Consider the following 24,094-nt stretch of genomic DNA (forward strand, 5'->3'; position numbering starts at 1 on the left):
CAGTTTCATGTAATCTTCACAAACACCATATGAGAAAAGTAGAAGTAGTTCCCATTTTGCCATGAGGCTCAGAGAAGCTTAAGTATCTTCTCCACACAGCTGGCTGGCAGCAGAACTAGGATACCAGCTAAGGTCTGCCTGGCTTCAGAGCCCAACTTGTTAACCAATACATTATACTGCTCAATTCCCAATCTTGATTTAGGAAAATAGAAGTGGGATCAGAAGAGGGATGCCAGCGAGTTCAGTAAGCATTTTGAATCACAAGCTGTGTACAGATTTTTCAGAAATTTGATTTGTGATTTAAGTACAGATGAAAGCTATAGATGTTTATTAAAACTGTTGGCTCTGTGGCTTAAAGCAGACCTTGGGAGATTGTTTTAATGAATAGGCAAGGCTTATTTTAATTAGCATAACAGTTGTTTGTAAATGGCACTTGAGGGAGCCCGCAAACAATTTGTTCACCGGTATTTTATTAAACTCGCCTTCTGTGATCGTATAGACATTTTATTTGCATTATGAATGAGCAAGAGAGAATTTGCTAGGGGAAGGGCGATACATGCCGATTTTGACATCTTGAATATTGAAATTGTTGCTTTTCTCCTTGAGTAGCAGAGTTGACAGTTTCAAATAAGGTGCTGAGGGAAGGATGACCATTTGCTTATCACGGCCAAGAGAGTGATCTTCAGTGTTTGAAGTACAAACATACTGGTACAATTGACCAAGGACAATCAATAGGTTTCAGTAGATCCCAAATGAAGTGCATCAAAAGAACTCAATGGTTTGGGGAAAACGTCATTCCAAGGAAATTGTAAACATGAGAACTTAAGGGATCTTGGGTTCAAACCCTCCAATCTAGTCATATAAGCATAATGGACCCTTAGGACTAACTCCCAACACCCATCGTAGGAAGAGGCTCTATCTGAGGGCAGGGTGAGTAGGTGATTGCTGTTTGCTGCTGTTCCTGCACAGGCAGTATCTAAGAAACCTTGTTAGATAACATTTGCTGCATAAGTGACTACCCACTGGGCATCAGTGGTTTGATAAATGATATCCTAGCACTTGGACACTGGGAACATTCTCATCTGTAAGCAATTGTACTGGTAGTAACTCCCCAGAGCTAATGATGCCAAGGTTTTTCTGTGTGGGGTCCCAGCTGTTGAGTGGAGAGAACTTGGCTGTCCTATTAAACAGAATAAAAGTAAAGGAGCATGCTAGGGAGAAATCTTCCCTGACTCAGTGGGTTCACTAAATACATACATGTTACCATTTACAGGAATTACCCTACCTTGTATTTTTCCCGGGTCATACGGTCCATCAGGATTTCCAGGCACTCCCGGATTCCCAGGTATGGAATGAGGCCAAAGAAAGCCACCAAACACTCTTGTAAGGGCCGTGAGTCAAAGGAAACAGAGGATGACCCAGTAGTGTTTGGAGATCCACATTCCTCCTGAGGGCAGCCTTGGGGATTGAGGACATAGAATGGCTGCTGGAGAGGGTGGTGTCGGGAGGGAAGACTAGGAGAGGTTCTCCAAGAGACTGGGATTCTTGACTGAACATAACAAATCATACCTAGCACAATGACTTTCCTTTCCCCTCACTGCTTACATTTGGGTTTTCAGGCCCTAAAGGGTCCCGTGGCCTCCCTGGAACCCCAGGCCCGCCTGGATCACGTGGAAATAAAGGAGAGCGAGGGAGTCCAGGATTGGTTCATCTTCCTGAACTACCAGGTAAGAAAAGGAGCATCTTCGCTTGTGTGTGTGTGGTGTGTATGTGTGTGTGTGCACGCATGTGTGTGTGTTTGCACATCTGCGCACACACGCACATGCGTGTATTTGGGTTGTGGTAGCCCTCTGCCAATTACGGGGAGCCAAGTTTGCTCTCTGGTGTGGGTACAATGGTTTAATTTCATACCCTGGCAAGACAGAGCATACAGCTATAGAATGACAGCATATTAGATCAATAAGGACCATTCAAAATCAGCCGGGGGCAACTTCTTTTTTTTTTTTTTTTTTTTTTTTTTTTTTTTTTTTTTTGAGACGGAGTTTCGCTCTTGTTACCCAGGCTGGAGTGCAATGGCGCGATCTCGGCTCACCGCAACCTCCGCCTCCTGGGTTCAGGCAATTCTCCTGCCTCAGCCTCCTGAGTAGCACGCGCCACCATGCCCAGCTGATTTTTTGTATTTTTAGTAGAGACGGGGTTTCACCATGTTGACCGGGATGGTCTCGATCTCTCGACCTTGTGATCCACCCGCCTCGGCCTTCCAAAGTGCTGGGATTACAGGCTTGAGCCACCGCGCCCGGCCCGGGGCTACTTCTTACTTTCAGATGAGGAAACTGAGGCCCAGATGGGAAGTGACTTGTCCAACTTCACTAAACTACTAGTGACAGAGCTGGGACTCTACCAGGTTGTCTGCCTGCCAGTTCTATGAGTTTCCTGGATCAACTCCTTAAGGGTCAGAGAAAGAGATTGAGATCAGTCAGAGGGAAGTTGTCCATTTCTATCCCTTTTCTCACACTCTTTTGTTCCAACTTGAGCTTCATGATTCTACACTGTACCAGTGGTCCTCACACTGTACTCCATGGGCCAGCGTCAGCACCACCTAGGAACCTGAAAATGCAAATTCTCAGCATCTCCACAGGATCTGCAGATCATAACCTCTGGGGATGGCCCCAGTTATCTGCGCATTATCCTGGGTGATTGTGATGCTTGCTCAGGTTAGAGAACCCCAACTGCTCTAGGGCTTGGGGCTCATGTTGGACCATGTGCTCCAGGGTCCCCTCTATCACCCTCTCTGCACCCAAGAAGAGGGAGGCATGACAGCAGAAGCTAGAGAGCTCCAGAAGAGGTTGAGCTTTTCTCAGGATGCTACGGGGTGGCCTGTGTTCCTCAACAGCTATAGGACCCTCAGGAGCAGGTGTGGAGCTTCGACCACAGCCCCGTGTCCCAGAATTAGAACCTCCTCCAGGTCAAGGGGCACAGTCCCTGCCTTTACACAAGGCCTCACGGGAACAGAGACTCCTGACCTTTAAGAGAAGTGACATATATTATTAATATGTTAGCTTTTATATCAGAAAAATCTGTCTCAGAGATCTGTACCCAGACAAATTGCTTCTAATCAGCCACGGTCTTTTATGTTTGCCTTTTTACATTTAGGGTTTCCTGGACCTCGTGGGGAGAAGGGCTTGCCTGGGTTTCCTGGGCTCCCAGGAAAAGATGGCTTGCCTGGGATAATTGGCAGTCCAGGTTTACCTGGTTCCAAGGGAGCCACTGGTGACATCTTCGGTGCTGAAAATGGTGCTCCAGGGAAACAAGGCCTACAAGGATTGCCAGGCGACAAAGGATTTATTGGAGATTCTGGCCTTCCAGGACTCAAGGGTGACTCTTCTTGCCCCACTTATTTAACAATCTATAGGAATCCTCACATTAATTCATAGATTTGCATGAATACTTGCATAAATCTAGGGTGATGGTTTAATTAAGGGGTTAAAATGAAATACTTCATTCTGTCCCTCCCTTTTGGGAAATTTTCCTTAAATAGCCTGAGTTGACTTTACTGTCTTAGTAATTCCAAAAGTGACCATAACTAATAATCACATTTCTTGCAAAGGCTGGGCTGTAACTGGGAATAGCAACAAGGCTGGAGCTGAGGAGACAGTGGCACCTGAGACGGGTCCTGGAAGTTGGTTTGCTGACCCAGTCACTGTGTTCTCTCCAGGCTATGATCACTTGCCCTTCTCTTTCATCAGGTTTGCACGGGAAACCTGGCTTGCTGGGCCCCAAAGGTGAGCAGGGCAGCCCTGGAACACCAGGACAGGTGGGAGAGCCAGGCACCCCAGGATCTAGTGGTCCATATGGCATCAAGGGCAAATCTGGACTCCCAGGAGCTCCAGGCTTCCAAGGTACTTCAGGTAGGTCCTTCAGAGGAGAAGTCCTACCTTGACAGACTTCAGCTAGGCCCTGGGCCCAGAGTGCCCTGGGGGGAAGGGGGCAATAGCAGCAGTGGGGCATGGTCAGAATTTAGAATGAGACTTGACTTTCCTAGGCTCTCAAGTTTCAAATCTCAAGTCACCCTTGTAGCACCAAGCAGGACAGACTGCTGCAGGTTAGCTTCCAAACTATTGCCACAAATCTCTCCCCACCTGCTCCTCCACAGCCTCACGCCCAATTTTCAGGATTCAAACTCTCCCGACCTCCCCAGTTAGAGAAGCCACCCTCATCGTTGAGGGGATCTAGCCCATCTCTGCTGCCTTCAGAGCAGGGGCTGTGGGCAGCCTGCTTTGGGTTGGGGAGAAGCTTGAGCAGAGTTTGGCCACACCGACAGCCTGCCTGTCAGGTGAGCGTACCCCCAAGGACCCACAGCCAAAGCATCTTTTACTCAGCAGTGGGGCCTGACACCTGCTGCTTCCAGACTGGTGTTTGCAGCTTTGCCTTTTTCTTGCATCACCGTTCTCACTCTGCTTTGGTGACTACCCCATTCCCTACCACCACTGATTCCTGGCCTAGTGACTGAAGTGGAGTTATTTGCAGAGCCATTAATGTCCTTCTTATCCCCTTTGTCTCTCTGTGTTTCTGAGATCTTCACATAGGCTGCCTAAGTAAGAAAACACAGCACACAAGCTCACGGACTAACGCCCCCACTGGCTCTGCCACTCAGGAACGGATCTGATTATACTCTATAACATGACCTTGCTCACAAGGCCAGGGATCGCCGAGCTCCTGCTGTGGGGTTGGCTCCCATTAAATTTCCTTTGCTTGTTGCGGAGTCCCCTTCACAGTCTCCCATTTGAATTCTGGGGCTTGTGGCTACTGGATGCTTTTCAATCCATAGAAAGCCAAGTCAGCCATTCCTTTGGGTCCTTGGGGACCCAAATACCTTTGTCGTCATCGATTTAATCCTTTCATTTTTTAATTTCCTTGCTTTGTACCTGAACATTCCACTTTGGCAGCAGCTCAGGAGGTTAATCCCATTGACCAACTTTAAAGCGTGGTGAAAGACTTCTCAGAATACCTAGGAGACCAAATGGGCCTTGTGGGTTTCTGCAGTACCTGGCACTAGGGGGTCTTTCAACCTTAATGCCAAGGAACTGGCCGACTTAACTGCTTGCTTAAGGGATTAAAAGGGCAGCCCTGTATCCAAGGCTCCCTAGGAGGCTGAAACAACAGCTCAGCTTTAACCTCTACTTCACGATTGGCTCAGGAAACAGCCATTGTAGCATGATTCCGACGAAGTACCAGGAAACTGGAGCCTAGTTGCCATGCTGGCTTCCCAGAGCTCCATTCAGGGGCTAAAGCATAAACCACATTCACAAAAGGACAAGAAGCTATAATCAGAAGGGGTTTTCTGTCCCTGCCAGCTACTGTGCCATGCTAAAGTTAATAGCCATTGGCGTGGTGCTCTGGGTAGTAGATACTAATGCTTCAGCCAACTAAGAGCTCTGCCTGGTAGCAGTTTGCATGTGCCATTGTTAAAGGGCCATTTACAAAACACAGCAAGCGAAACCAATCAGAAGCTGTGATATAGGCAGTGGCCCAGATCTGGCCAAAGCCTCACTTGAGAGCTGTCATGTGTTCTCTCCTTTGCTGATTCAGGACATCGGGGAAGGAAAGGAACTAGAGGAGAGAAAGGTCTTCCCGGATCAGTTATGAAGAAAGGGCTGCCAGGACTGAAAGGCCTTCCTGGAAATCCAGGCCTGGTAGGACTTAAAGGAAGCCCAGGCTCTCCAGGGATCACTGGGTTGCCAGCCCTCCCTGGACTCAAGGGTAAGTGATCAGTAAAGTGACCAGTGGATGCCAAAAAGGAGCATTTCAGCTGCCCAGCTTGCTCCTTCCTGACTGCCTAGGAATGGGGAATGGGGAGGGAGTTGGACAGAGCTTTTTGTGACAAGATAGTTGGACGAGGCTAGTGCTAAAGGGGACCTCTGCCCAAGGTGAGTCACCCTCACTGCCTGCTGGGTGGAACACTAGGCTGAGTATCATGGTCAACAATGCCCAGGGCAGTACCAGCCACACTGGGTTTACTCATTTGCATAGTCCTACCGTGGAGTCTCATAGTACTCAATTCCTATGATTGCCTTGATAGCTATTGGTGGTTGAGCAGGTGGCATCTCTATTTTAAACAAGAGAAACTGAGTGGTTTAAGGTCATACAGCTGGTTAGCAGCAGAACCAGGCTAAAGCTCAGCTCCTTGCCTCCTGGTCCTAGGCTTTTTTGTTTTTTTCCTGTGTCACACATGACCTATAACTTAGTGATTCATAAGGGAGGGGCCCACTTTTTTTTTTTTTTTTTTTTTTTGAGACAGAGTTTCACTCTTTCAAGTGAAGCAACACTGCAACTTCTGCCCCCCCAGGCTCAGGCTCAGCCTCCCTGCCTCAGCCTCCCAAGTAGCTGGGATTATAGGCACCTGCCACCACGCCCAGCTAATTTTTGTTTTTTTTTTTTTAGTAGAGACAAGGTTTTTCCACGTTGGGCAGGCTGGCCTCAAACTCCTGACCTCAAGTGGTACACCCACCTCGGCCTCCCAAAGTGCTAGGAATACAGGTGTGAGCCACTGCGCCCAGCCGAGAGGGGCCCACTTCTTTCCTTTGTATTGTATAGTGTCTGTCCCTATTCAGGAAGATAACATAACGCATAACGAATAAGAGCTCGGTAATGACTAAGACTTTGGAGTTAGAGCAACTTGGGTTTGAATTCCTTCTCTGCTGACTTTGGGCATGTTATTCAACCTCTCTGAGCCTCCATTTCCTTGTATGTAAAATAAGAGTAATAATAGAAGTTCTTGTTTTACAACAGGAGAGAAGGGGTCTGTTGGATCCTTAGGCTTTCCAGGAATACCAGGTTTTCCTGGTATTCCTGGAGTAAGAGGATTAAAGGGGATTCCAGGATCAACAGGAAAAATTGGACTATCTGGACGCCCTGGTACTCCTGGTGAAAAGGGTGAGATGGGGAATTGAATTCTGGAGCTGCTGCCCATGCTTTTCAACGTATAAATTTTGGTTATTGACTTGGCCATTCTTGTGGTTTGTATCAGCTCCATGTTAAATAATAAAATTTTGGGCTTCTGAATTCAGTCCTTTTAAACCAAAAGACCTAATCCCCTCTGAGTTCACACTGCATGTTAGAGGTCATGTGTGCCCATTCCCAGTTGACCAGTGGTGGAGGGTTTTAAGTAGAGTCTAAAGTTGCTGACGGACTTGGGATGTGTAGAAAACGACATACACAGAAATGCAAAGTTGGGGGAATAGGGGTGGGGAATTAGATGGAAAGGCCCCCAAAAAGGGCCATGGTGGTATGGGAAGAAATGATGTGAAAGGTCAGCCTTTGCCTCACCCTGTATCTAAGCTCTCTTTCTCACACTGATCTCTATCCCTGCAGGAGACAGAGGCAATCCAGGGCCAGTCGGAATACCTAGTCCAAGACATCCAGTGTCAAACCTTTGGTTCAAAGGAGACAAAGGCTCTCAAGGCTCAGCAGGATCCGATGGATTTCCTGGGCCTAGAGGTGCTGGGGCAGGGAATGGATAGGAGAAATGCCCAAGAAAGTTTTCGCAGCCAAACCTGGCTTCTTTCCTGAGCAAAGGCCCTGAAGTACATTCCCCCCACCATCCCCACCCCTAGGGCAGCAGTGTGCCTGGCAGCAGGGAGTCCAAGAGGGCTGCCTCCTTCGGGCCTGAAGGCTGCCTGGATTTTGAGACTGCCCTTTGTCATTGCCACTGTAGAACTGAGGTTTCCAACCACAGGCAGTGGCACCCCTGGAGGAGCCTGAGCACTGTGCTGCTTTCCCAGTGTTGGAGCTGAAGCGGCCCTGTTGGTGCCTCATAAGGCTGAAAGCTTCTCTCCCTACTTCACCTCTGCCCCCAAGCTAATGGCTCCCTGAGCCTGCACTTGACCGGTGACCTAGGATACCTACACCTTCACGATCAGGAGTTTTCTTGCCCAGTGTCCTTTTTCCAAGTCTTTTTATTTCTTTTACAGGTGACAAAGGAGAGGCTGGTCGACCTGGGCCACCAGGCCTGCCTGGAGTTCCTGGCCTCCCAGGCACTATCAAAGGAGTTAGTGGAAAGCCAGGGCCCCCTGGCTTCACAGGAATCCAGGGCTTACCTGGCCTGAAGGGATCTTCCGGGATCACAGGTTTCCCAGGAATGCCAGGAGAAAGTGTTAGTGTGACCAGATTTTTGTCTTTCCACCAGAAAAGGCCCTCCATCTCAGGGGGATATATCCCCACTGCCCGCCTCTCTGATCCCAGCTTACTTTCCAGCCCTTCTCGAAGGACATCCTCAGAAAGAGCTCTCTCCTTGAGTCTGACGGGTCTTCCCACCCTTTCCTGTTCTTTTGTTCATATCTCCCCAACATGGCAGATCCTTCTCTTGCCTTTGCAAGTATCCAATATCTGCTGCCCTTCAGGCCCCAGCCCAGGAACCGTCTCCTCCAGGAGTCCCTGAGCTCCCACCGTGCTGACACTCTATACTTCACTGCTGACATCGATTCTAGTTGTCTCTGTGTGTGTCTGACTTCCTCAATGAGATTGTTAGGGCTTGAAAACAAGAACTACCTTACCTGCTTTTTTCTCTGTACCCCACTGCCAGCATTTCATGTTGAGCCTGGCACATTGGAAGCATTTAGTAAAAACTTCTTGATGTTTTGCTAGAAAGGTATTTGAGCTCCACAAGGGGCAGCGACTAGCAAAGAATCAAGTCTAGCTTCTTACAAGGCGAGGTGGAAGAGGTGGCTTAGCAATGAGACCAACCTGGATTTGAAACTCAGCTCCATTGCTCACTAGCTCTGTGATCTTGTGCATACTGTTTACCTTACCTAAACCTCACTTTCCTCATCTGTAAAAATTGGGAATAATCTTTAAATCACCCTCAGACAGTAGGGAGGGTTAAGTGACATGACACATGTAAAGCTCTTGACATTGTGTCTGGCACATGGCCAGCTCTGCATAAATAGCAGCTTTATCTAAGGATGTCAATGCACTGAATCACAGAAGACCTGTGCTCCTTACAGGCAAAGTCCCTGAACTTCAAAAGTTGTCAGTTCATCTGGTGGAGAGAACATGCACATGTACACATGCACACACACACACACACACACACACACACACACACACCTGAATTGAAAATAAGTAGTTCTAGACTGGATAGTCCTGACTACTTACATTCTAGGGGAATGAAAACAAAGTGAGAATGCATTCTGGAAGGAGTCCCAGGGTGAACAGAGGCTCAGAATTAGAAGATAATGGCAATGTGCCTGATGAAGCCAGGCAAGGAAGCAGCCACAATGGAAGGGTGTTCTGGGGAGTGGTCCAGTGCACACAGTGACCCAGCCTAGTACTCAGCCTCCTGCCCAAAGCACTAAGTTGCATGTATCTTTACTGGATACTGGGTACATCTCAAAATAAACCAAAACTGTAGCAAATATCAAGAACAGACCTGTGCTGGTGGCAGCTGACATGGCTACTTCCCAGACTCAGATAGTGTGTTGGACATTAGCCAGTGAAGGCAGCGTTTCTTCTGAAAATGGTAACATTTGCCCAAATGCAGACTCCAGCACCTGCACACATATGGTCTGCTGCCTGGTGGTAGAAAGACCTAGTGTTCCTTGTGGAACCTGTGGCAGAGGGCTAACCCTGCATAGTGAAGCAAAACTTCTTCCTATGCATAATGGCTCCAGAGCTTTGGCAAGGACAGTGATACCCAACTGTGTATTGAGTCCATAGTGTCTGGCCTAACTGTCATGCTCTGTATTTTCCAAGAGACTTACTAGAGTGGCCACACTTTGACTTCCTAAGATTCCCATTTTGATGAGCAGTAGGAAGTTATGAATGACATGATGAGGATTAGTCTGCAGATCGAATCCTTCCCCTACAAACCCTAAGTATGTGCTCTGCCCTTTGTTCATCACCTTCCCATTTGCATGGTATAACGACCCCACTTCCGGCCCACAGTCCACCCCTGCCACAGAATACATGATAGACATCTCTCAGGCAATGGCTTAGTCAGGGGTGAGGGAGTAAGAGCATGGACAGCCCTGAGCTCTGGGCAGAAATGATGATTCCCATCTTGCTTTGAAGGGTTCGCAAGGTATCAGAGGGTCACCTGGACTCCCAGGAGCATCTGGTCTCCCGGGCCTGAAAGGTAAGGAGCATTTGTTTGTTTTAATGTGTTTTTCTAGAGCAACGTGGATTTCTAGCAGACCCAAGGGTCTCTTGTGAGAGGTAGCCAGGAGACTGTGTTTAGGGGAAAGTGAATTAATTTACATTTTCCCTTTTGCCAAACCCCCTCTGCAGTCCTTGTTCCTCAAAGACAGTGCAACAAACGGTGGTACTTACCAAGATCTCGCTCTGTGGCTTTCATGGATCCAAGGAAAAGGCTGTCCTTTGGCTTTGGGGTTTTGCCCATCTGCTTTCCAGTCTCCACTCTCTTCCTTTGATAAACCCAGCCCACCAGGCAGGACAATTCTCCATCCTTGCTGGCATCACTGTTCCATTCTGGTGATGTTTGAGGGCCCTGTCTACCATCATCTCTGCCCATACGGAGCCTAGCGATGTGCTTTCCCATGGAGATGTGCTGCATGTAGCGGTATTTCATGCCAGTAGCCTGGTAGCAGCATCCCAGCTCCTGGGTAGTGATTCATCACCTTTTACCCCATAAATAATTTTGTCAAGGAGCTCCCCTGGCTACGCTGAATCTGAAACAAAAAATGTGTTCAAAAGATCTCAGTGGTGCAAAATGAGCTATAGCTTCTCCTGGTCCTTTAAACGATGTCTTGGAATCCTCAGGCGACAACGGCCAGACACTTGAAATTTCCGGTAGCCCAGGACTGAAGGGACCACCTGGTGAATCTGGTTTTAAAGGTAAGGTTGCTATATTTTTATCTTGTTGGCCTCACAGACTCCTCAAAACGGAGGATTAGAAGGGATTTTGGAGGTCAACCCCAACTTCTGCAGCTTCTATCCAGGGCAGGAAATTTCCTATCTAGCGATTCCCCAAGTAAATTAGCCTACTCTTCCTTACAGACTCCTAGGCTGGCAAAGCTCTTTGGGATAATGGCCTACATCCCCTTAGTTTAGAAGTTATTATCTAAACTGTCCTTCTCGAACATTTCCACTCACTACTCCCACTTCTGGGAAGATACTCATAACAAATTTACTTGCTTCTCAATTGGAGGACACCTTTCTAATGTTAAAATAGCTGCCACTATCTTTTTCAGAGTTTCTTTATTGGATTTAGCTCCTTCCGCAATTTAGAATCGACTCTTGCCCATGGAGGAATATACTGCTAGAAATATGGCCTAATCACTCAGCATTTTTTTTTTTTTTTTTGGTTTTATAGGTGCAAAAGGAAGAGGTGGACTAACGGGCAGCATAGGTATCCCTGGAAACAAAGGCAAAGATGGAGAAGTTGGTGTTCCTGGAGATGTTGGCCTTCCCGGAGCTCCAGGTACCATGCCACATGATAACTCTATTCTGAAAGACTTTGGATTAGCCTCATGCCATGCCCCATTCTGAACCTCTGCCTTGGTTTCACATTTAGGATTTCTGGGGACTATAGGCATCAGAGGAGAACCAGGACTTCCAGGTTCTTCTGGTCATGAAGGGGCAATTGGGCCTCCAGGACTCCCCGGATTAATAGGACCCAAAGGTATGTGTATTGGGGAGTAGACAGTGGGGAAAAGTCTTTCCCTCAATGAAGGACGTTAACTACTTTATCTTAGAAGATGCTAGCTAGGGTTAAGCCATGCTTACAGGAATCATTGGACACAAGGAATCATGGGAAAGGAATATGAAATGAAGGCAAGCAAGCCTGAGTCGGAAGAGAAGAATATGGGATCCATGAAGAGAAAAGTTAGCAAGGAAGGCAATTGCCCTGGCATAGGTAGCCTTTCCCTGACTTAGAGATTGGGCAGTGAGTTTCTGGAACCAGTCTCTGGGAGCTGACCACTCAAGGTCTTGACATTGCTACTCAGAGTTCTTCAAGATACCTAATGAGCTATCATCCTACTCTTAAAGCTGTGTTGGTCTCTGATAAGAGTCGTGAGAACCGAGGGTGCAGGGTATAGGTTGGGGATGTTTTCTGCTCCCTTACTGCATGAAGTAAATGCCTCAAAAAAGACCAGGACTTTAAAATCAGGACCTCGCAATGCCTTTGGGGGCAGGTTGGCTGATGCTTCATGATTCAGAGTTGCTGGAGCCATTTTTGACATTCTCTCCCCTCAGGCTTCCCTGGATTTCCTGGTTTACATGGACTGAATGGGCTTCCAGGCACCAAGGGTACCCATGGCACTCCAGGTTAGGAAGACCCTCAGGGTGAAGAGGAGGGCACCAGCTCTTCCAGAAGCCTGGCAAGGGCTGGCCATGAATTCTCGCCTGTGGTGTATCCCATATCCTTGGATTCATAGCTCTCCTTATCAGCCTCCAATTTGAGGTCCCTTGATATGGAGAATAAAGAGGACAGGGTTTTCCCTTCTATGCAAATTAACTTTCTTTCTTGTTACTTCAGTACTTTGCCTCTGGTGTCTATCAGTCAGGCTTCTCAGGCCACAGGCAAGTGAGCTAGGCAGGAAGGCCTCACCTCCACTGAAGTCTGCCTCTACCCCTGCATCTCCTCCTAGGACCTAGTATCACTGGTGTGCCCGGGCCTGCCGGTCTCCCTGGACCCAAAGGAGAAAAAGGAAATCCAGGAATTGGCATCGGAGCTCCAGGGAAGCCGGGCCTGAGAGGGCAAAAGGGTGATCGAGGTGAGTCCAAGTCAGGCCTTGTAGAGACTGAGAGAGGCCTTGCTGGTGGAACAGATTTAGGGCACAGCAGGGCCATGTGGCTCACAGGGTTAGGCTGAGAGTGTCTTCATATCTCTGGGAGTCTCACAACCCCGTAGGAATGACTGCTGAGAAAGAGAGGATACTCTGTGCTTAGCATTTTCCAGTGAAGACTGTCAGGGCACAGTTTACCGACTCCGTTTTAGCCTCCGGATTCCCTTCTGCTCTTCCTTACTAACCACAAGCCTCTCTGGCATGCTTGGCCCGAGCTTGGAATCAGTGGCCCTGAGGGCCAGGGCTTGTTCATTTCGTGAGATGTTGGCTGGCATTTCCTCAGTGTCCAGTGTGGATGGCACTCCCAGGGCCCTGGGAAGACAGTGTGGCTGCTGGGAGAATCCTAAGACTAAGATGATAAATGTCTCAACCAGACAGGATCACAGCATGCCCTCAACTAGAATTTGTTGGATGTACTAGAAAGCAGGTTCTACTCTAATCTCAGCCCCTGAGTCATCACGTGGCCTGAAGTCCTTTTCTGAGTCTTATTTTCCCCATCTCTCAAAAAGTAAGAATGACTTGTGTTCTTCAACGTTTCCTCAGGAAAGTTCTAAAAACCTGTATACATTCCACTCCATGTTAACCAGGAAATGAATTCAGCATAGCATCATAGTTAAGAGTATGGGCTATGAAATCAGACTAGCTGGGTCCAAATTCCAGCTATACCTCTCACTAGCTGTATGACTTTAAACAAGGAAGTTACTTGGGATTGATTGTTTCTCAATCCCAAATGAGCCTTTAGTTTTCCTTTTCTATAAAATGGACATAATAACAGAACCTACCTCATAGGTTTTTTGAGGAATCAATGAAGAGAGAGGTAAGATATACAGAAGCTCAGTGCCTGGCACATAGTATATACTTAAGAATATTATTGCATGTTACCTGGGTAAATCATATTTGCAAAATTTTCTGTTTCTCTTTGCTCTCGGGCTTGAGGTCTCACCGCATTTTGTTTATGTGCACGTTTGTGTAATGTGTGTATATTTTCCAGGAACTATATTCATACATTAATTCATTTCCTGCTGCATTTTAAATGGATGCATCTGTTGTTTCTGTGTTTCTTCTTCCTTTTGATCTGGACCAAACTGTTCTTTTCTGAAAGCCAGCAGCTTCTCGAGAGGAAGGGCTCAAAGCAGGGCCTGAACCTGCCCAGAGACTGTGTCTTCTTTCACAGGACGTAGGGAAGAGAGGACTGGATTAAAGCACAGGACATTTTCTTTTGTTTTCAAACCTTGATAGTCATTAGATTATTCATTTGCTTTAGCTATCTGAAATAATAAAATCACAATTACAAATGTAGTAAACAGCACAGGTCAAGAAGAATACATGTCAGCAACATAGCTCTAAGCAAAAAACAAACACGTCACAAAGGAGTACATTTGGTATGATTCCATAAAGTTCAAAACTAAGCAAAACCAACCAATACATTGTTTGGGTATATACATGGTCAAACTGAAGAAAGATGATGAACAAAATTTAGGAGTGATTGCCTCTGAGAGGGAGGGAAGGAAGAGGTGGAGGGCACAAAAGAAAATTCAAAACAAGTGCCATCTTCTTGAATTAAGTGGTTGAAACGCAGTGTTCATTGTATCTGAATTATTCTTTGCGTAAAATTATAAATATTATGTCATATCCTCTCAATCTCTAATTAAAACAATTTCTTTAAAAAGAGTATAAGAAATGGCTGGGCGCGGTGGCTCACGCCTGTAATCCCAGCACTTTGGGAGGCCGAGGCAGGCGGATCACGAGGTCAGAAGATCAAGACCATCCTGGCCAACATGGTGAAACGCCGTCTCTACTAAAAAAAGACAAAAATTAGCTGGGTATGGTGGCTCATGCCTGTAATCCCAGCTACTCGGGAGGTTGAAGTAGGAGAATCACTTGAACCAGGAAGTCAGAGGTTGCAGTGAGCCGAGATTGTGCCACTGCACTCCAGCCTGGTGCCTCAAAAAAATAAAAAAGAGAATATAATACCACCCCACCCCACCCCCACAGGAACCTATATGTTATTTGACAGTGGGAATCAGTGCAATATGATGATTTACGCCTAAGGAAATGTCATAGAGTGGTTCGGTGCAATGGCTCACTCCTGTAATCCTAGCACTTCGGGAGGCCATGGCAGGTGGATCGCTTGAGCCAGGGAGTTGGAGATCAGCCTGGGTAACATAGTGAAACCCCGTTTCTACAAAAAAAAATACAAAAATTAGCAGGGCATAGTTGTGTGTGCCTGTAGTCTCAGCTCCTCAGGGGGTTGAAGTGGGAAGATCACTTGAGCCTGAAAGGTTGAGGCTGCAGTGAGCCCTCACCATATCACTGCACACCAGCCTGGGCAACAGAGCAGGACCCTGTCTCAAACAAACTAACAAATGAAAAACTTCATAGAGCAATGCCTCTCCTTACAATGCTATTATCTAAATAACTTTCAATGATACTATTTGTTTTCATATTTGCACTAAATATTTAGAGGCTGCATTTATATATTTTGTTTTTTCAAGGCTTTGACACTGGACTGAGTTGGAAAAATGGCTGTTTTGCATTTTCATCTGCTCATCTAAAGTGTTTTATTTTTTAAAGAAATGCATGAGCTTTTTGCACTACTTGAAGTCAGTAGTACCTTTAGTTCAGGTTTAATAACACATAAGTGTAATTATAAAATCAAGAAACAGGTAAAGGCAGAAAGAGTCTCCAAACACTGCCATGGGAACTTTTATAATTTGTGTACTGCCCACTACTGCCTACTCTATTACACACGTGGTGTCTTGTTTATTAGTTTTGCATAATTTCAGCTTATATATATAAACTATATATACATAATGTATGTGTATAGCTATATTTTCCAAAAAAGTATACAATATGTCTTTCTTTTCAGATTTTTACCCTGGGAATAAAGAAAAATCTTTCAAAGGTTCACCAAACCATAAGTAACAATGCCATGAGTACCACCACCTGGCTTAGTTACTATTTTTCCATTTGTGTTTTATTTTTTTCCAGACCTAAGAGACCTACAGAGACTTTTTTCAAAGTTTATTTTTTCCTTGTATAAATTTCAAGATTCAATTAATTAATGAACTATCTAAAAACACTGGAATTGACCAAGCTACCATCATTTTTATAAATTTTCATGGATTTGCTATGTTTTAGATTAATATGAGAAATTCAGCATGAATGTTTTTGCATTTTTCTTGTCACAAAAGATAAAATTCAACATTACCATTTTTGGATTTTCTTATTGCAAACAAAAATTAAGGATCTCAACCACCAGAACAGTTTATCAACCAGTTTAAATCCATTTATCTTCACTTGAATATCTTCTAGAATATGCCAAAGTAATAAATATATCTCTTCCATGCTACATGTATGATATCAACACCTACATTTGTGTTTTCCTGTCAAGGTTATCATCTATGTATTTGATCTGTGAACATGAAATAAATCTATGTGATCAGATGGAAGTTCTGATTTTGAACATATTACAATAGAAATAGTTCCACAAACTGAAAACATGTTAAGCAGTATTAAAATTAGAGCAAATGAGTATTCTGTATCCACTGTAATAAGTGGTTATTCTCTTTGGCCAAAAGGGGACGAGGGATTTAGTACAGAGACATTTGTTACATAGGCAATTAAGCAATCACTTGGCTCATATCATGAGTGACCTATAAAATATTATTTTCTAGTTTGCCTAGAAATTGCAGAAGATAGCCCTAAAAGACACAGAGGCACGGCACTCTTGATGCCTCCATTCTGATGGGCCTGGTGTCTGTTCTGATTGGCTGGGGCCTGCCTTCTATAACCTGTGTGCAGCCTCGGACACAACTGACTAACTTAAGAAGTGTTTTTTGACACAGACAGTAAGTTTTCAATCACTTTGGAAACTTAAAAGTCCAGGTGTTCAGTCATGCCTTCTTTTCTTTCTGGTTTGGAGGATATTGGCCTAAAATATTTCCATTACCAGTGAGGCTGGGGAGCTAGAGCTTTCCAGTAAAATACAGCTCCAGCTGGAAAAGGGGATTCTCTGAGCCCTTGTTAGTTAACGTTTGTCTGCTTTCTGGTAAGAAAGGATGAGGGGAGAAGAGCCCTCTGCTGGCGTTCTCTGGTCTGGCTCCTACCTAACTGCTTCCGTTTTCTCTGTGTGAGCTTCCACTTTCTCTGAGAGAGCCTGGCCATCTTCCCGGCACACGGAGCCTATCCAGCCCCTTTTGTTTATTCTTTGCAGGTTTCCCCGGTCTCCAGGGCCCTGCTGGTCTCCCTGGTGCCCCAGGCATCTCCTTGCCCTCACTCATAGCAGGACAGCCTGGTGACCCCGGGCGACCAGGCCTAGATGGAGAACGAGGTAAAGACAGGATGCCCCAAAGAGGACTGGCCACCACCTCTGTCTGACGTTTGGGGAAGTCGTGTGTACAGCACAGCCAAGTCTCTGATGCTGGACACGCCTGGGCGTGTTTGGCTTCACATCCTTCCCCGAGCTGGGGCACAGGGGACTAGAGCCGGGTGCATTTTGCTAAAAATGGTTTGGGAAAATCTGGGCACCAGAACCCCACAGATGGTGAGGGAACATTCTCTGTCCTGGGAATGGGCTCTGGCATCCTATCAGTCCCTAGGCCTTCAGCAGTGGCCACTACCTGCTCACTTGCCCCTTGCCCCTCTTCCAATCTTATCCATAGGCCGCCCAGGCCCCCCTGGGCCCTCAGGTCCCCCTGGGCCATCCTCGAATCAAGGTGACACTGGAGAACCTGGCTTCCCTGGAACTCCCGGACCTCAGGGGCCTAAGGGAGACCTAGGAATTCCAGGTTTTTCTGGCCTCCCTGGAGAGCTAGGACTGAAAGGTACGGCTGCTTGGCTGGCTGCCAGGCCCTTCCCCACTCCACAGCCAGGACTCCTTCCTCCTGTCCTGTGAAAAGGGGCCGGTGGCTGATGCTCTTCCCTACCTCACCCCTGCCCATCCTCCACCCCCACCACCTACCTCTACCATGCCAGGACCTGACTTGTTTCCTTTGGACTTTGTCAGGCATGAGAGGTGAGCCTGGCTTCATGGGGACCCCAGGCAAGGCTGGGCCACCTGGAGACCCAGGATTTCCCGGGATGAAGGGGAAGGCAGGGCCAAGAGGTAAGTTGAGAACATGTGCTGGGCTGATCCAGAGCTCGAGGGAGGGGCCTGGTGGTAAGGTTCCTTCAGGAGTCATTGCTCACACACCAAGAAAGCCTGGATGCCTTAAGCAGCTGGATCAAGCTCCCCCAGGGATGCAGTTTCTCTACCTTGGGGATCCTTCCGCTTCTATCACCTCCCCGGACTGAAGACCACTGCTGCCTTGCCACCATGGATCCTGCTGCTGACTGCCTCCCTCTGTGTTATCTCTGCATTAGTGGGCATTGGGTTTGCACTCAGATCACCACCCACCCGTTTGCTCAATTCAGAAATAAAGAGCTAGCTATCCTTCCCATTCTTTCCCATCCCCACTCACACACATGCGATCTATTAGCAAGCCCTGATGCTTGTACCTCCTAAATGGTGCCTTGCATCTGTTCCCTTCCCAGTAGCTCGGCTGCTATCCCCAGATCCAAGCCCCCAAGAGTTCTCATGCAGCACCCTTCCTTCCCCTACCCTAGCCATCATTTTTCCACACAGTAGCCAGAAAGAGCTTATAAAAATGTAAATCATCCAGTGGCTTCCCATGGCATAGGAATGAACTAACTGTGCCCATACAGCCCTATGTGATGCCTCCTTCTTCATCCTCATCGCCATCCCTTCCCCTTTGCTGCTCACTGTGATCCTGCCACACTGGCCTCTTTCAGTTATCCAAAAACACCAAGTCCCGGCCTACCACAGGGCCTTTGCTCATGCTACTTCTACTTCCCAGAGTGGACTTGCCCCTCTAATCTTTAAATAGCAAAGTCCTTCTAATGTTTCAGTGGTCTCAATTTAAATGCCACAGCTTGCAGCAGGCCACCGATCACTCTCTAAAACCGATGCCTCCACCCCATACCACCCTCTGCTCCCTCCCACTGTCCCTGTGCTTGTCCTTTCCTCCACAGCATTTCTCCCAACTTCCACTCAGATTAACAGTATTTGTTGAGTTAGGCATTGTTCATCTTTATCACCAGACTACAGTCTCCATAAATGTCTGTCCTATTTACTGCTCTATCCCCAGACCTACCAGGAGCCTGGCATATAGTAAGCACTGGAGAAATACTTGTTCACTGACTTAGTAAGCAAATAATGCTATTGGAAAGGCAGCTGCCTGGTGCCGGCTTCCTAGGCTGGGATGCCAACTGAACCTCTGGGGTTAGAAGCAGCCCCTCAGCCTCCTTGGCACTGTGTTCTAGCTAGTGGGTAAACCAGCTACCCAAGCCCTGAGCCAAGGCTCAGCTCACCATATTAGCAGCAAATGCTTCCTGAATGCCTATCACCCACAGGGCCCTGTCCTGGGTCCTGAGGAGGCAGGATAAATATGACCCAGCCGCCCTCCTGGAGCTACCCAACCACTGGGGAGAAAGATGTATAAAGAAGGCATTGGGTAATACACACAGTACCATCCTGGAGATACCCAGATATCCGGCGGGGACAAACAGGGTAGAAAGCTGTTGATTGCAAGACAGTAAAGAATGCTTCTGGGGCCCCACTCCCACCCTGACCTCCTCTGCCTCAGCCTGATATTCTCATTTACCCCACCTGCCAACAGGCTCTTCCGGCCCCCAAGGTGCTCCGGGACAAACACCAACTGCAGAAGCTGTCCAGGTTCCTCCCGGGCCCTTGGGTCTACCAGGCATTGACGGCATCCCTGGCCTCATTGGGGACCCTGGGGTTCAAGGCCCTGTAGGCCTACAAGGTGAGGAGGGTGCCAGAGAAAGGAGATTTCTTGGGGAGTTGAGACAGCTTGGCTGAGAGGCTGGCTTCGACGTCCATCTCCAAGGGTGTGCCTTCATCAAGCATTGCTTCTGTTCCTTCACAAAGTTCCCATGCTTCCTGTTGGGGAGAAGAAGGGCCAGCAGGACCAGCACGGTGCTGGTTGTACTTGGTACTTGGCTTTAGTGGATGTGAGGGTAGAGCAAGGCCACCCTCTCAGGGCCGCTCCAGACCACTCATGTCTCTCTAACGTGCTGCAGAGAGATGGAGAGAGTGTCGTGGTGAATAAATGGCCACAGGAGACAATGAAGGAACTCTAAAGCTTGGGGACAGAAAACCTGGCAAGCTTTGCCACAATCGGAGTAAGTTAGAAGTCTCTCCGGGTCTCGGTGTCCTCTTCTCTTTCTTCTTTTTTTTTTTTTTTTTTTTTTTTTTTTGAGACGGAGTTTTCGCTCTTGTTACCCAGGCTGGAGTGCAATGGCGCGATCTCGGCTCACCGCAACCTCCGCCTCCTGGGTTCAGGCAATTCTCCTGCCTCAGCCTCCTGAGTAGCTGGGATTACAGGCACGTGCCACCATGCCCAGCTAATTTTTTGTATCTTTAGTAGAGACGGGGTTTCACCCTGTTGACCAGGATGGTCTCGATCTCTCGACCTCATGATCCACCCGCCTCGGCCTCCCAAAGTGCTGGGATTACAGGCGTCGGCCACCGCGCCTGGCTTTTTTTTTTTTTTTTTTTTTAATGGAGACTTGCTCTGTCACCCAGGCTGGAGTGCAGTGGTGTCATTTCACCTCACTGCAACCTCCACCTCTGGTATTAAAGTGATATTCCCACCTCAGCCTCCTGAGTAGCAGGGACTATAGGGGCATGCCAACACACCCAGCTAATTTTTGTATTTTTAATACAGACGGGGTTTCCCCATGTTGGCCAGGCTGGTCTCAAACTCCTGACTTAAGCCTGCCTCAGCCTCCCAAAGTGCTGGGATTACAGGCATGAGCCACCGCACCCAGCCTTAGTGTTCTCATTTCTGATATGGGATGCTTGCAGTTGTCCTGCATAATTTCCAGTGTTGCTGGGAGGATGAGAAGAAGGGAGGAGGAAGTGGGCATGAACGGGCTCAGAAAGGCTAAGTCGAGGGCACTGCCTCAGGGCAGAGATGTCCCCGTGAACTAAGAACTAGCCCAGGCAGCACACCGAATCAACCGCCAGTTTACCATCTCCTAGCAAGTCTTGGGCATGACACACAACTCCCCTTTCCTGGGGAAGGCGCCTCTACAATGAATACCCTCATTTGGGCTTTCTCTCCCGCAGGCTTCAAAGGTTTATCTGGCATCCCTGGCAAAGATGGCCCCAATGGGCTCCCAGGCCCACCTGGGGCTCTTGGTGATCCTGGTCTGCCTGGACTGCAAGGCCCTCCAGGATTTGAAGGTCTGATGATGTCACATTAGGAGGCAGGGGGGGTCTGGGAGGATTTGAGGCTAGGGTGTGAGTAAAACTTCAAGTCTGAAACTTAGTAAACCCTGTGGTAGAGCTTGACATTCCTAAGAGGCTCAAAAACTGCGCTCTTAAGTCCATTCACTCTCCACTAGCCTCTGAGCCTGTGAAGGGATGCCCTACATTCTGGAAGGCAAAGGACTGTTCCAAATCCTTTTCTGGGCTCTCTTCCAGTGCTTAAAAGGTCTGACTTTATACTACAGATGGCCCTCTGCCCTGTACCTCCCCTTTTCTACCCGGGGATTCTGACACACATGGGAGGGGGATGTTCAAGGGTGTGGCTGTCCATATACCTCTTTATTTATGTCCCACTTTATATCAGGGATGACAAATTAGTTGCCCTGACTAGAGAACAGCTCAGAGGCTCAGTGGGAAACTGTGGCAATTGATTAGTCATGTCTGTCATGGTCAGGAGAGGAGGGAAATTTTTTTTTTTTTTTTTTTTTTTTTTTTGAGACGGAGTTTCGCTCTTGTTACCCAGGCTGGAGTGCAATGGCACGATCTCGGCTCACCGCAACCTCCACCTCCTGGGTTCAGGCAATTCTCCTGCCTCAGCCTCCTGAGTAGCTGGGATTACAGGCACATGCCACCATGCCCAGCTAATTTTTTGTATTTTTAGTCGAGACGGGGTTTCACCATGTTGACCAGGATGGTCTCGATCTCTTGACCTCGTGATCCACCCGCCTCGGCCTCCCAGAGTGCTGGGATTACAGGTGTGAGCCACCGCGCCCAGCCGAGGAGGGAAATATTTTACCCTGCTAAACCTAACTCTGCTTTCCTTGCCTCTGATTCAGCAGCTACATAGTTACCTCCTATGAGGGCCTGCAAGGCTGGACCTGAGAAGTGTCCCTCTCCACACCCTAATCCCTACTCAGAGAGACCTCAAGGCCAGGTGGCTGTAGGAAAGAAGCTTAACAATGTACTTTGAAAAGTGGGGCCTCTGTAGCTGGATACATCTGAGATAGAGTTGTAGCTCTACCACTTAATAGCTGTAGAACATCTGAGCCTTAATTTCCTCATCTAAAAATTGAGGTGGTAATACCATTTCTCAGGGTCATTGAGAGGATTGAGTGAGATAACACATGTGTATAACATGCCTTGAACAATGTTTGGCACAATGTGAGTAGCTGATGTGATCATTAGCTGCACCACACTCACCTATGCTGTCTCTCTCAGGAGCTCCAGGGCAGCAAGGCCCCTTCGGGATGCCTGGAATGCCTGGCCAGAGCGTGAGAGTGGGCTACACATTGGTAAAGCACAGCCAGTCGGAACAGGTGCCCCTGTGTCCCATCGGGATGAGTCAGCTGTGGGTGGGGTACAGCTTACTGTTCGTGGAGGGACAGGAGAAAGCTCACAACCAGGATCTGGGTAGGTACCGGCTCTGAGGCAGCCCTCGTGACCTGTCTCCACAAACACCAACAGCCAACCCCTCTCTTCTTCCAGTCCTCTCTAGGCCCACTACTGTGTAGAGTTATAAGCATCAACTCTGGAGTCAGGTGGATCTGGGTTCAAATCCTGGCTCTATCACTTACTAGCTGTGTACACTGCATTAGTTATTCAACCTCTCTAAGCTTTGGCTTCCTCCTTAATGAAGCAAAGCTAATTCTAGTGCCTATCACACAGGTTGGTGGAAGGATTGCATGAATTAATCACGCAATGTAAAATGCTTAGAGCAACATTTGACATTTAAGCATCCATTAAATATTAGCAATTAGTAGTAGTCATAATAATAATATGACCCGCAGGGCAATGATGATTAACTGAGAATTAATTGTGTTGTCTGCTGACGTGCTAAATCTTAAAAGCAGACTCAGTCTATTAAATGCTGTTTCTTTCAAAACAGATTAATTAGGGCAGAATTATACAGTTTATAAAAAGATTCTTGTTATTATCAAATCTCCCTGGTGCATTTCAAATAGAATTTGATCAACACACTTCAGCATGTGTACAGTGTTACAGGATTGGAAGGAGAGGGCTGCCCCAGTCTGGTGCAAGTGGTTGGATGTAAACCCAAACCACCATCTGGTCAAAGCCTCTCAGCCAGACCTTCCCTGCCCTTGCCCACTTTCTCTCCTTCTAGGCTTTGCTGGCTCCTGTCTGCCCCGCTTCAGCACCATGCCCTTCATCTACTGCAACATCAACGAGGTGTGCCACTATGCCAGGCGCAATGATAAATCCTACTGGCTCTCCACTACCGCCCCTATTCCCATGATGCCCGTCGGCCAGACCCAGATTGCCCAGTACATCAGCCGCTGCTCTGTGTGTGAGGCGCCATCACAAGCCATTGCTGTGCACAGCCAGGACATCACCATCCCACAGTGCCCCCTGGGCTGGCGCAGCCTCTGGATTGGATACTCCTTCCTCATGGTAAGGTCCTGCACTGCCCCCTCTCCCTATTGGAGGCAAAGGGCTTGGACTGGTTCCCAGGCTCAAGGGACACCAGGTGGAAAGCACAGAGTTTGAAAAGAACGGTAATGTGTGGCCTAGGCTTGGCTAAAGAATGGAGAACCCAAGTCTGCATGAGTGGCAGGTAGTTATGGGTATACAGGAAAGACAGCAGTTTGCACTCAGTGGTTCAGGGGCTAGAATATCTGTGAGTCACAGGTCAGTGTCCCACCATCTCCACGTCTGTGTCAGTTATGCCACTCCCAAGGGAAGAGCAAAACACACTATGATCTGGGAGGACAGTGAAGGACAGTCTGTCCCCACTCGGGGCCAGGAAACAACCTCACTAATTAGGCCAGCCATTGCACGGTCCCCTCTTCTCTCCACCCTTCCAGATCCCTCTGGCCTCTGCCATCTCCTCCCAAAAGGCTCTGATGAGTGTATGCTGCGTTGTTATGTCGTTGCTGGTATTTTTGCTGCCTCTCCATTTCAGTGGGAAGGCAGCGGCCAGCCATGCAGTGTGTCTTGCTAAGAAAAAGAACATTTGCAAGCCCAAAGAGGCATC

General features: G+C 47.7%; 1 protein-coding gene across 3 annotated transcripts in view; it reads left to right on the forward strand.

Annotated features, from left to right (window-relative positions):
• COL4A6 (collagen type IV alpha 6 chain) overlaps nucleotides 1–24,094 on the forward strand; it is a 309,755-nt gene that overhangs the window by 282,358 nt on the left and 3,303 nt on the right. For 2 of the 3 annotated variants that reach the window (XM_074391649.1, XM_039464115.2), the window contains 21 exons: nucleotides 1,274–1,345; nucleotides 1,620–1,727; nucleotides 3,154–3,375; nucleotides 3,747–3,908; nucleotides 5,590–5,760; nucleotides 6,790–6,933; nucleotides 7,372–7,497; nucleotides 7,971–8,152; nucleotides 10,069–10,132; nucleotides 10,777–10,851; nucleotides 11,330–11,437; nucleotides 11,531–11,638; nucleotides 12,214–12,285; nucleotides 12,609–12,734; nucleotides 17,023–17,139; nucleotides 17,471–17,632; nucleotides 17,815–17,913; nucleotides 19,487–19,633; nucleotides 20,962–21,078; nucleotides 22,321–22,512; nucleotides 23,225–23,511. In XM_074391649.1, the coding sequence (XP_074247750.1) occupies nucleotides 1,274–1,345; nucleotides 1,620–1,727; nucleotides 3,154–3,375; nucleotides 3,747–3,908; nucleotides 5,590–5,760; nucleotides 6,790–6,933; nucleotides 7,372–7,497; nucleotides 7,971–8,152; nucleotides 10,069–10,132; nucleotides 10,777–10,851; nucleotides 11,330–11,437; nucleotides 11,531–11,638; nucleotides 12,214–12,285; nucleotides 12,609–12,734; nucleotides 17,023–17,139; nucleotides 17,471–17,632; nucleotides 17,815–17,913; nucleotides 19,487–19,633; nucleotides 20,962–21,078; nucleotides 22,321–22,512; nucleotides 23,225–23,511 (2,861 nt within the window). Of the gene's footprint in view, nucleotides 1–1,273; nucleotides 1,346–1,619; nucleotides 1,728–3,153; nucleotides 3,376–3,746; nucleotides 3,909–5,589; nucleotides 5,761–6,789; nucleotides 6,934–7,371; nucleotides 7,498–7,970; nucleotides 8,153–10,068; nucleotides 10,133–10,776; nucleotides 10,852–11,329; nucleotides 11,438–11,530; nucleotides 11,639–12,213; nucleotides 12,286–12,608; nucleotides 12,735–15,675; nucleotides 16,254–17,022; nucleotides 17,140–17,470; nucleotides 17,633–17,814; nucleotides 17,914–19,486; nucleotides 19,634–20,961; nucleotides 21,079–22,320; nucleotides 22,513–23,224; nucleotides 23,512–24,094 lie in introns of those variants that run through there. The other variant, XM_074391650.1, reaches the window with a different exon arrangement.

This window comes from Saimiri boliviensis, chromosome X (assembly GCF_048565385.1).
Source record: "Saimiri boliviensis isolate mSaiBol1 chromosome X, mSaiBol1.pri, whole genome shotgun sequence".
NCBI lineage: Eukaryota > Metazoa > Chordata > Mammalia > Primates > Cebidae > Saimiri > Saimiri boliviensis.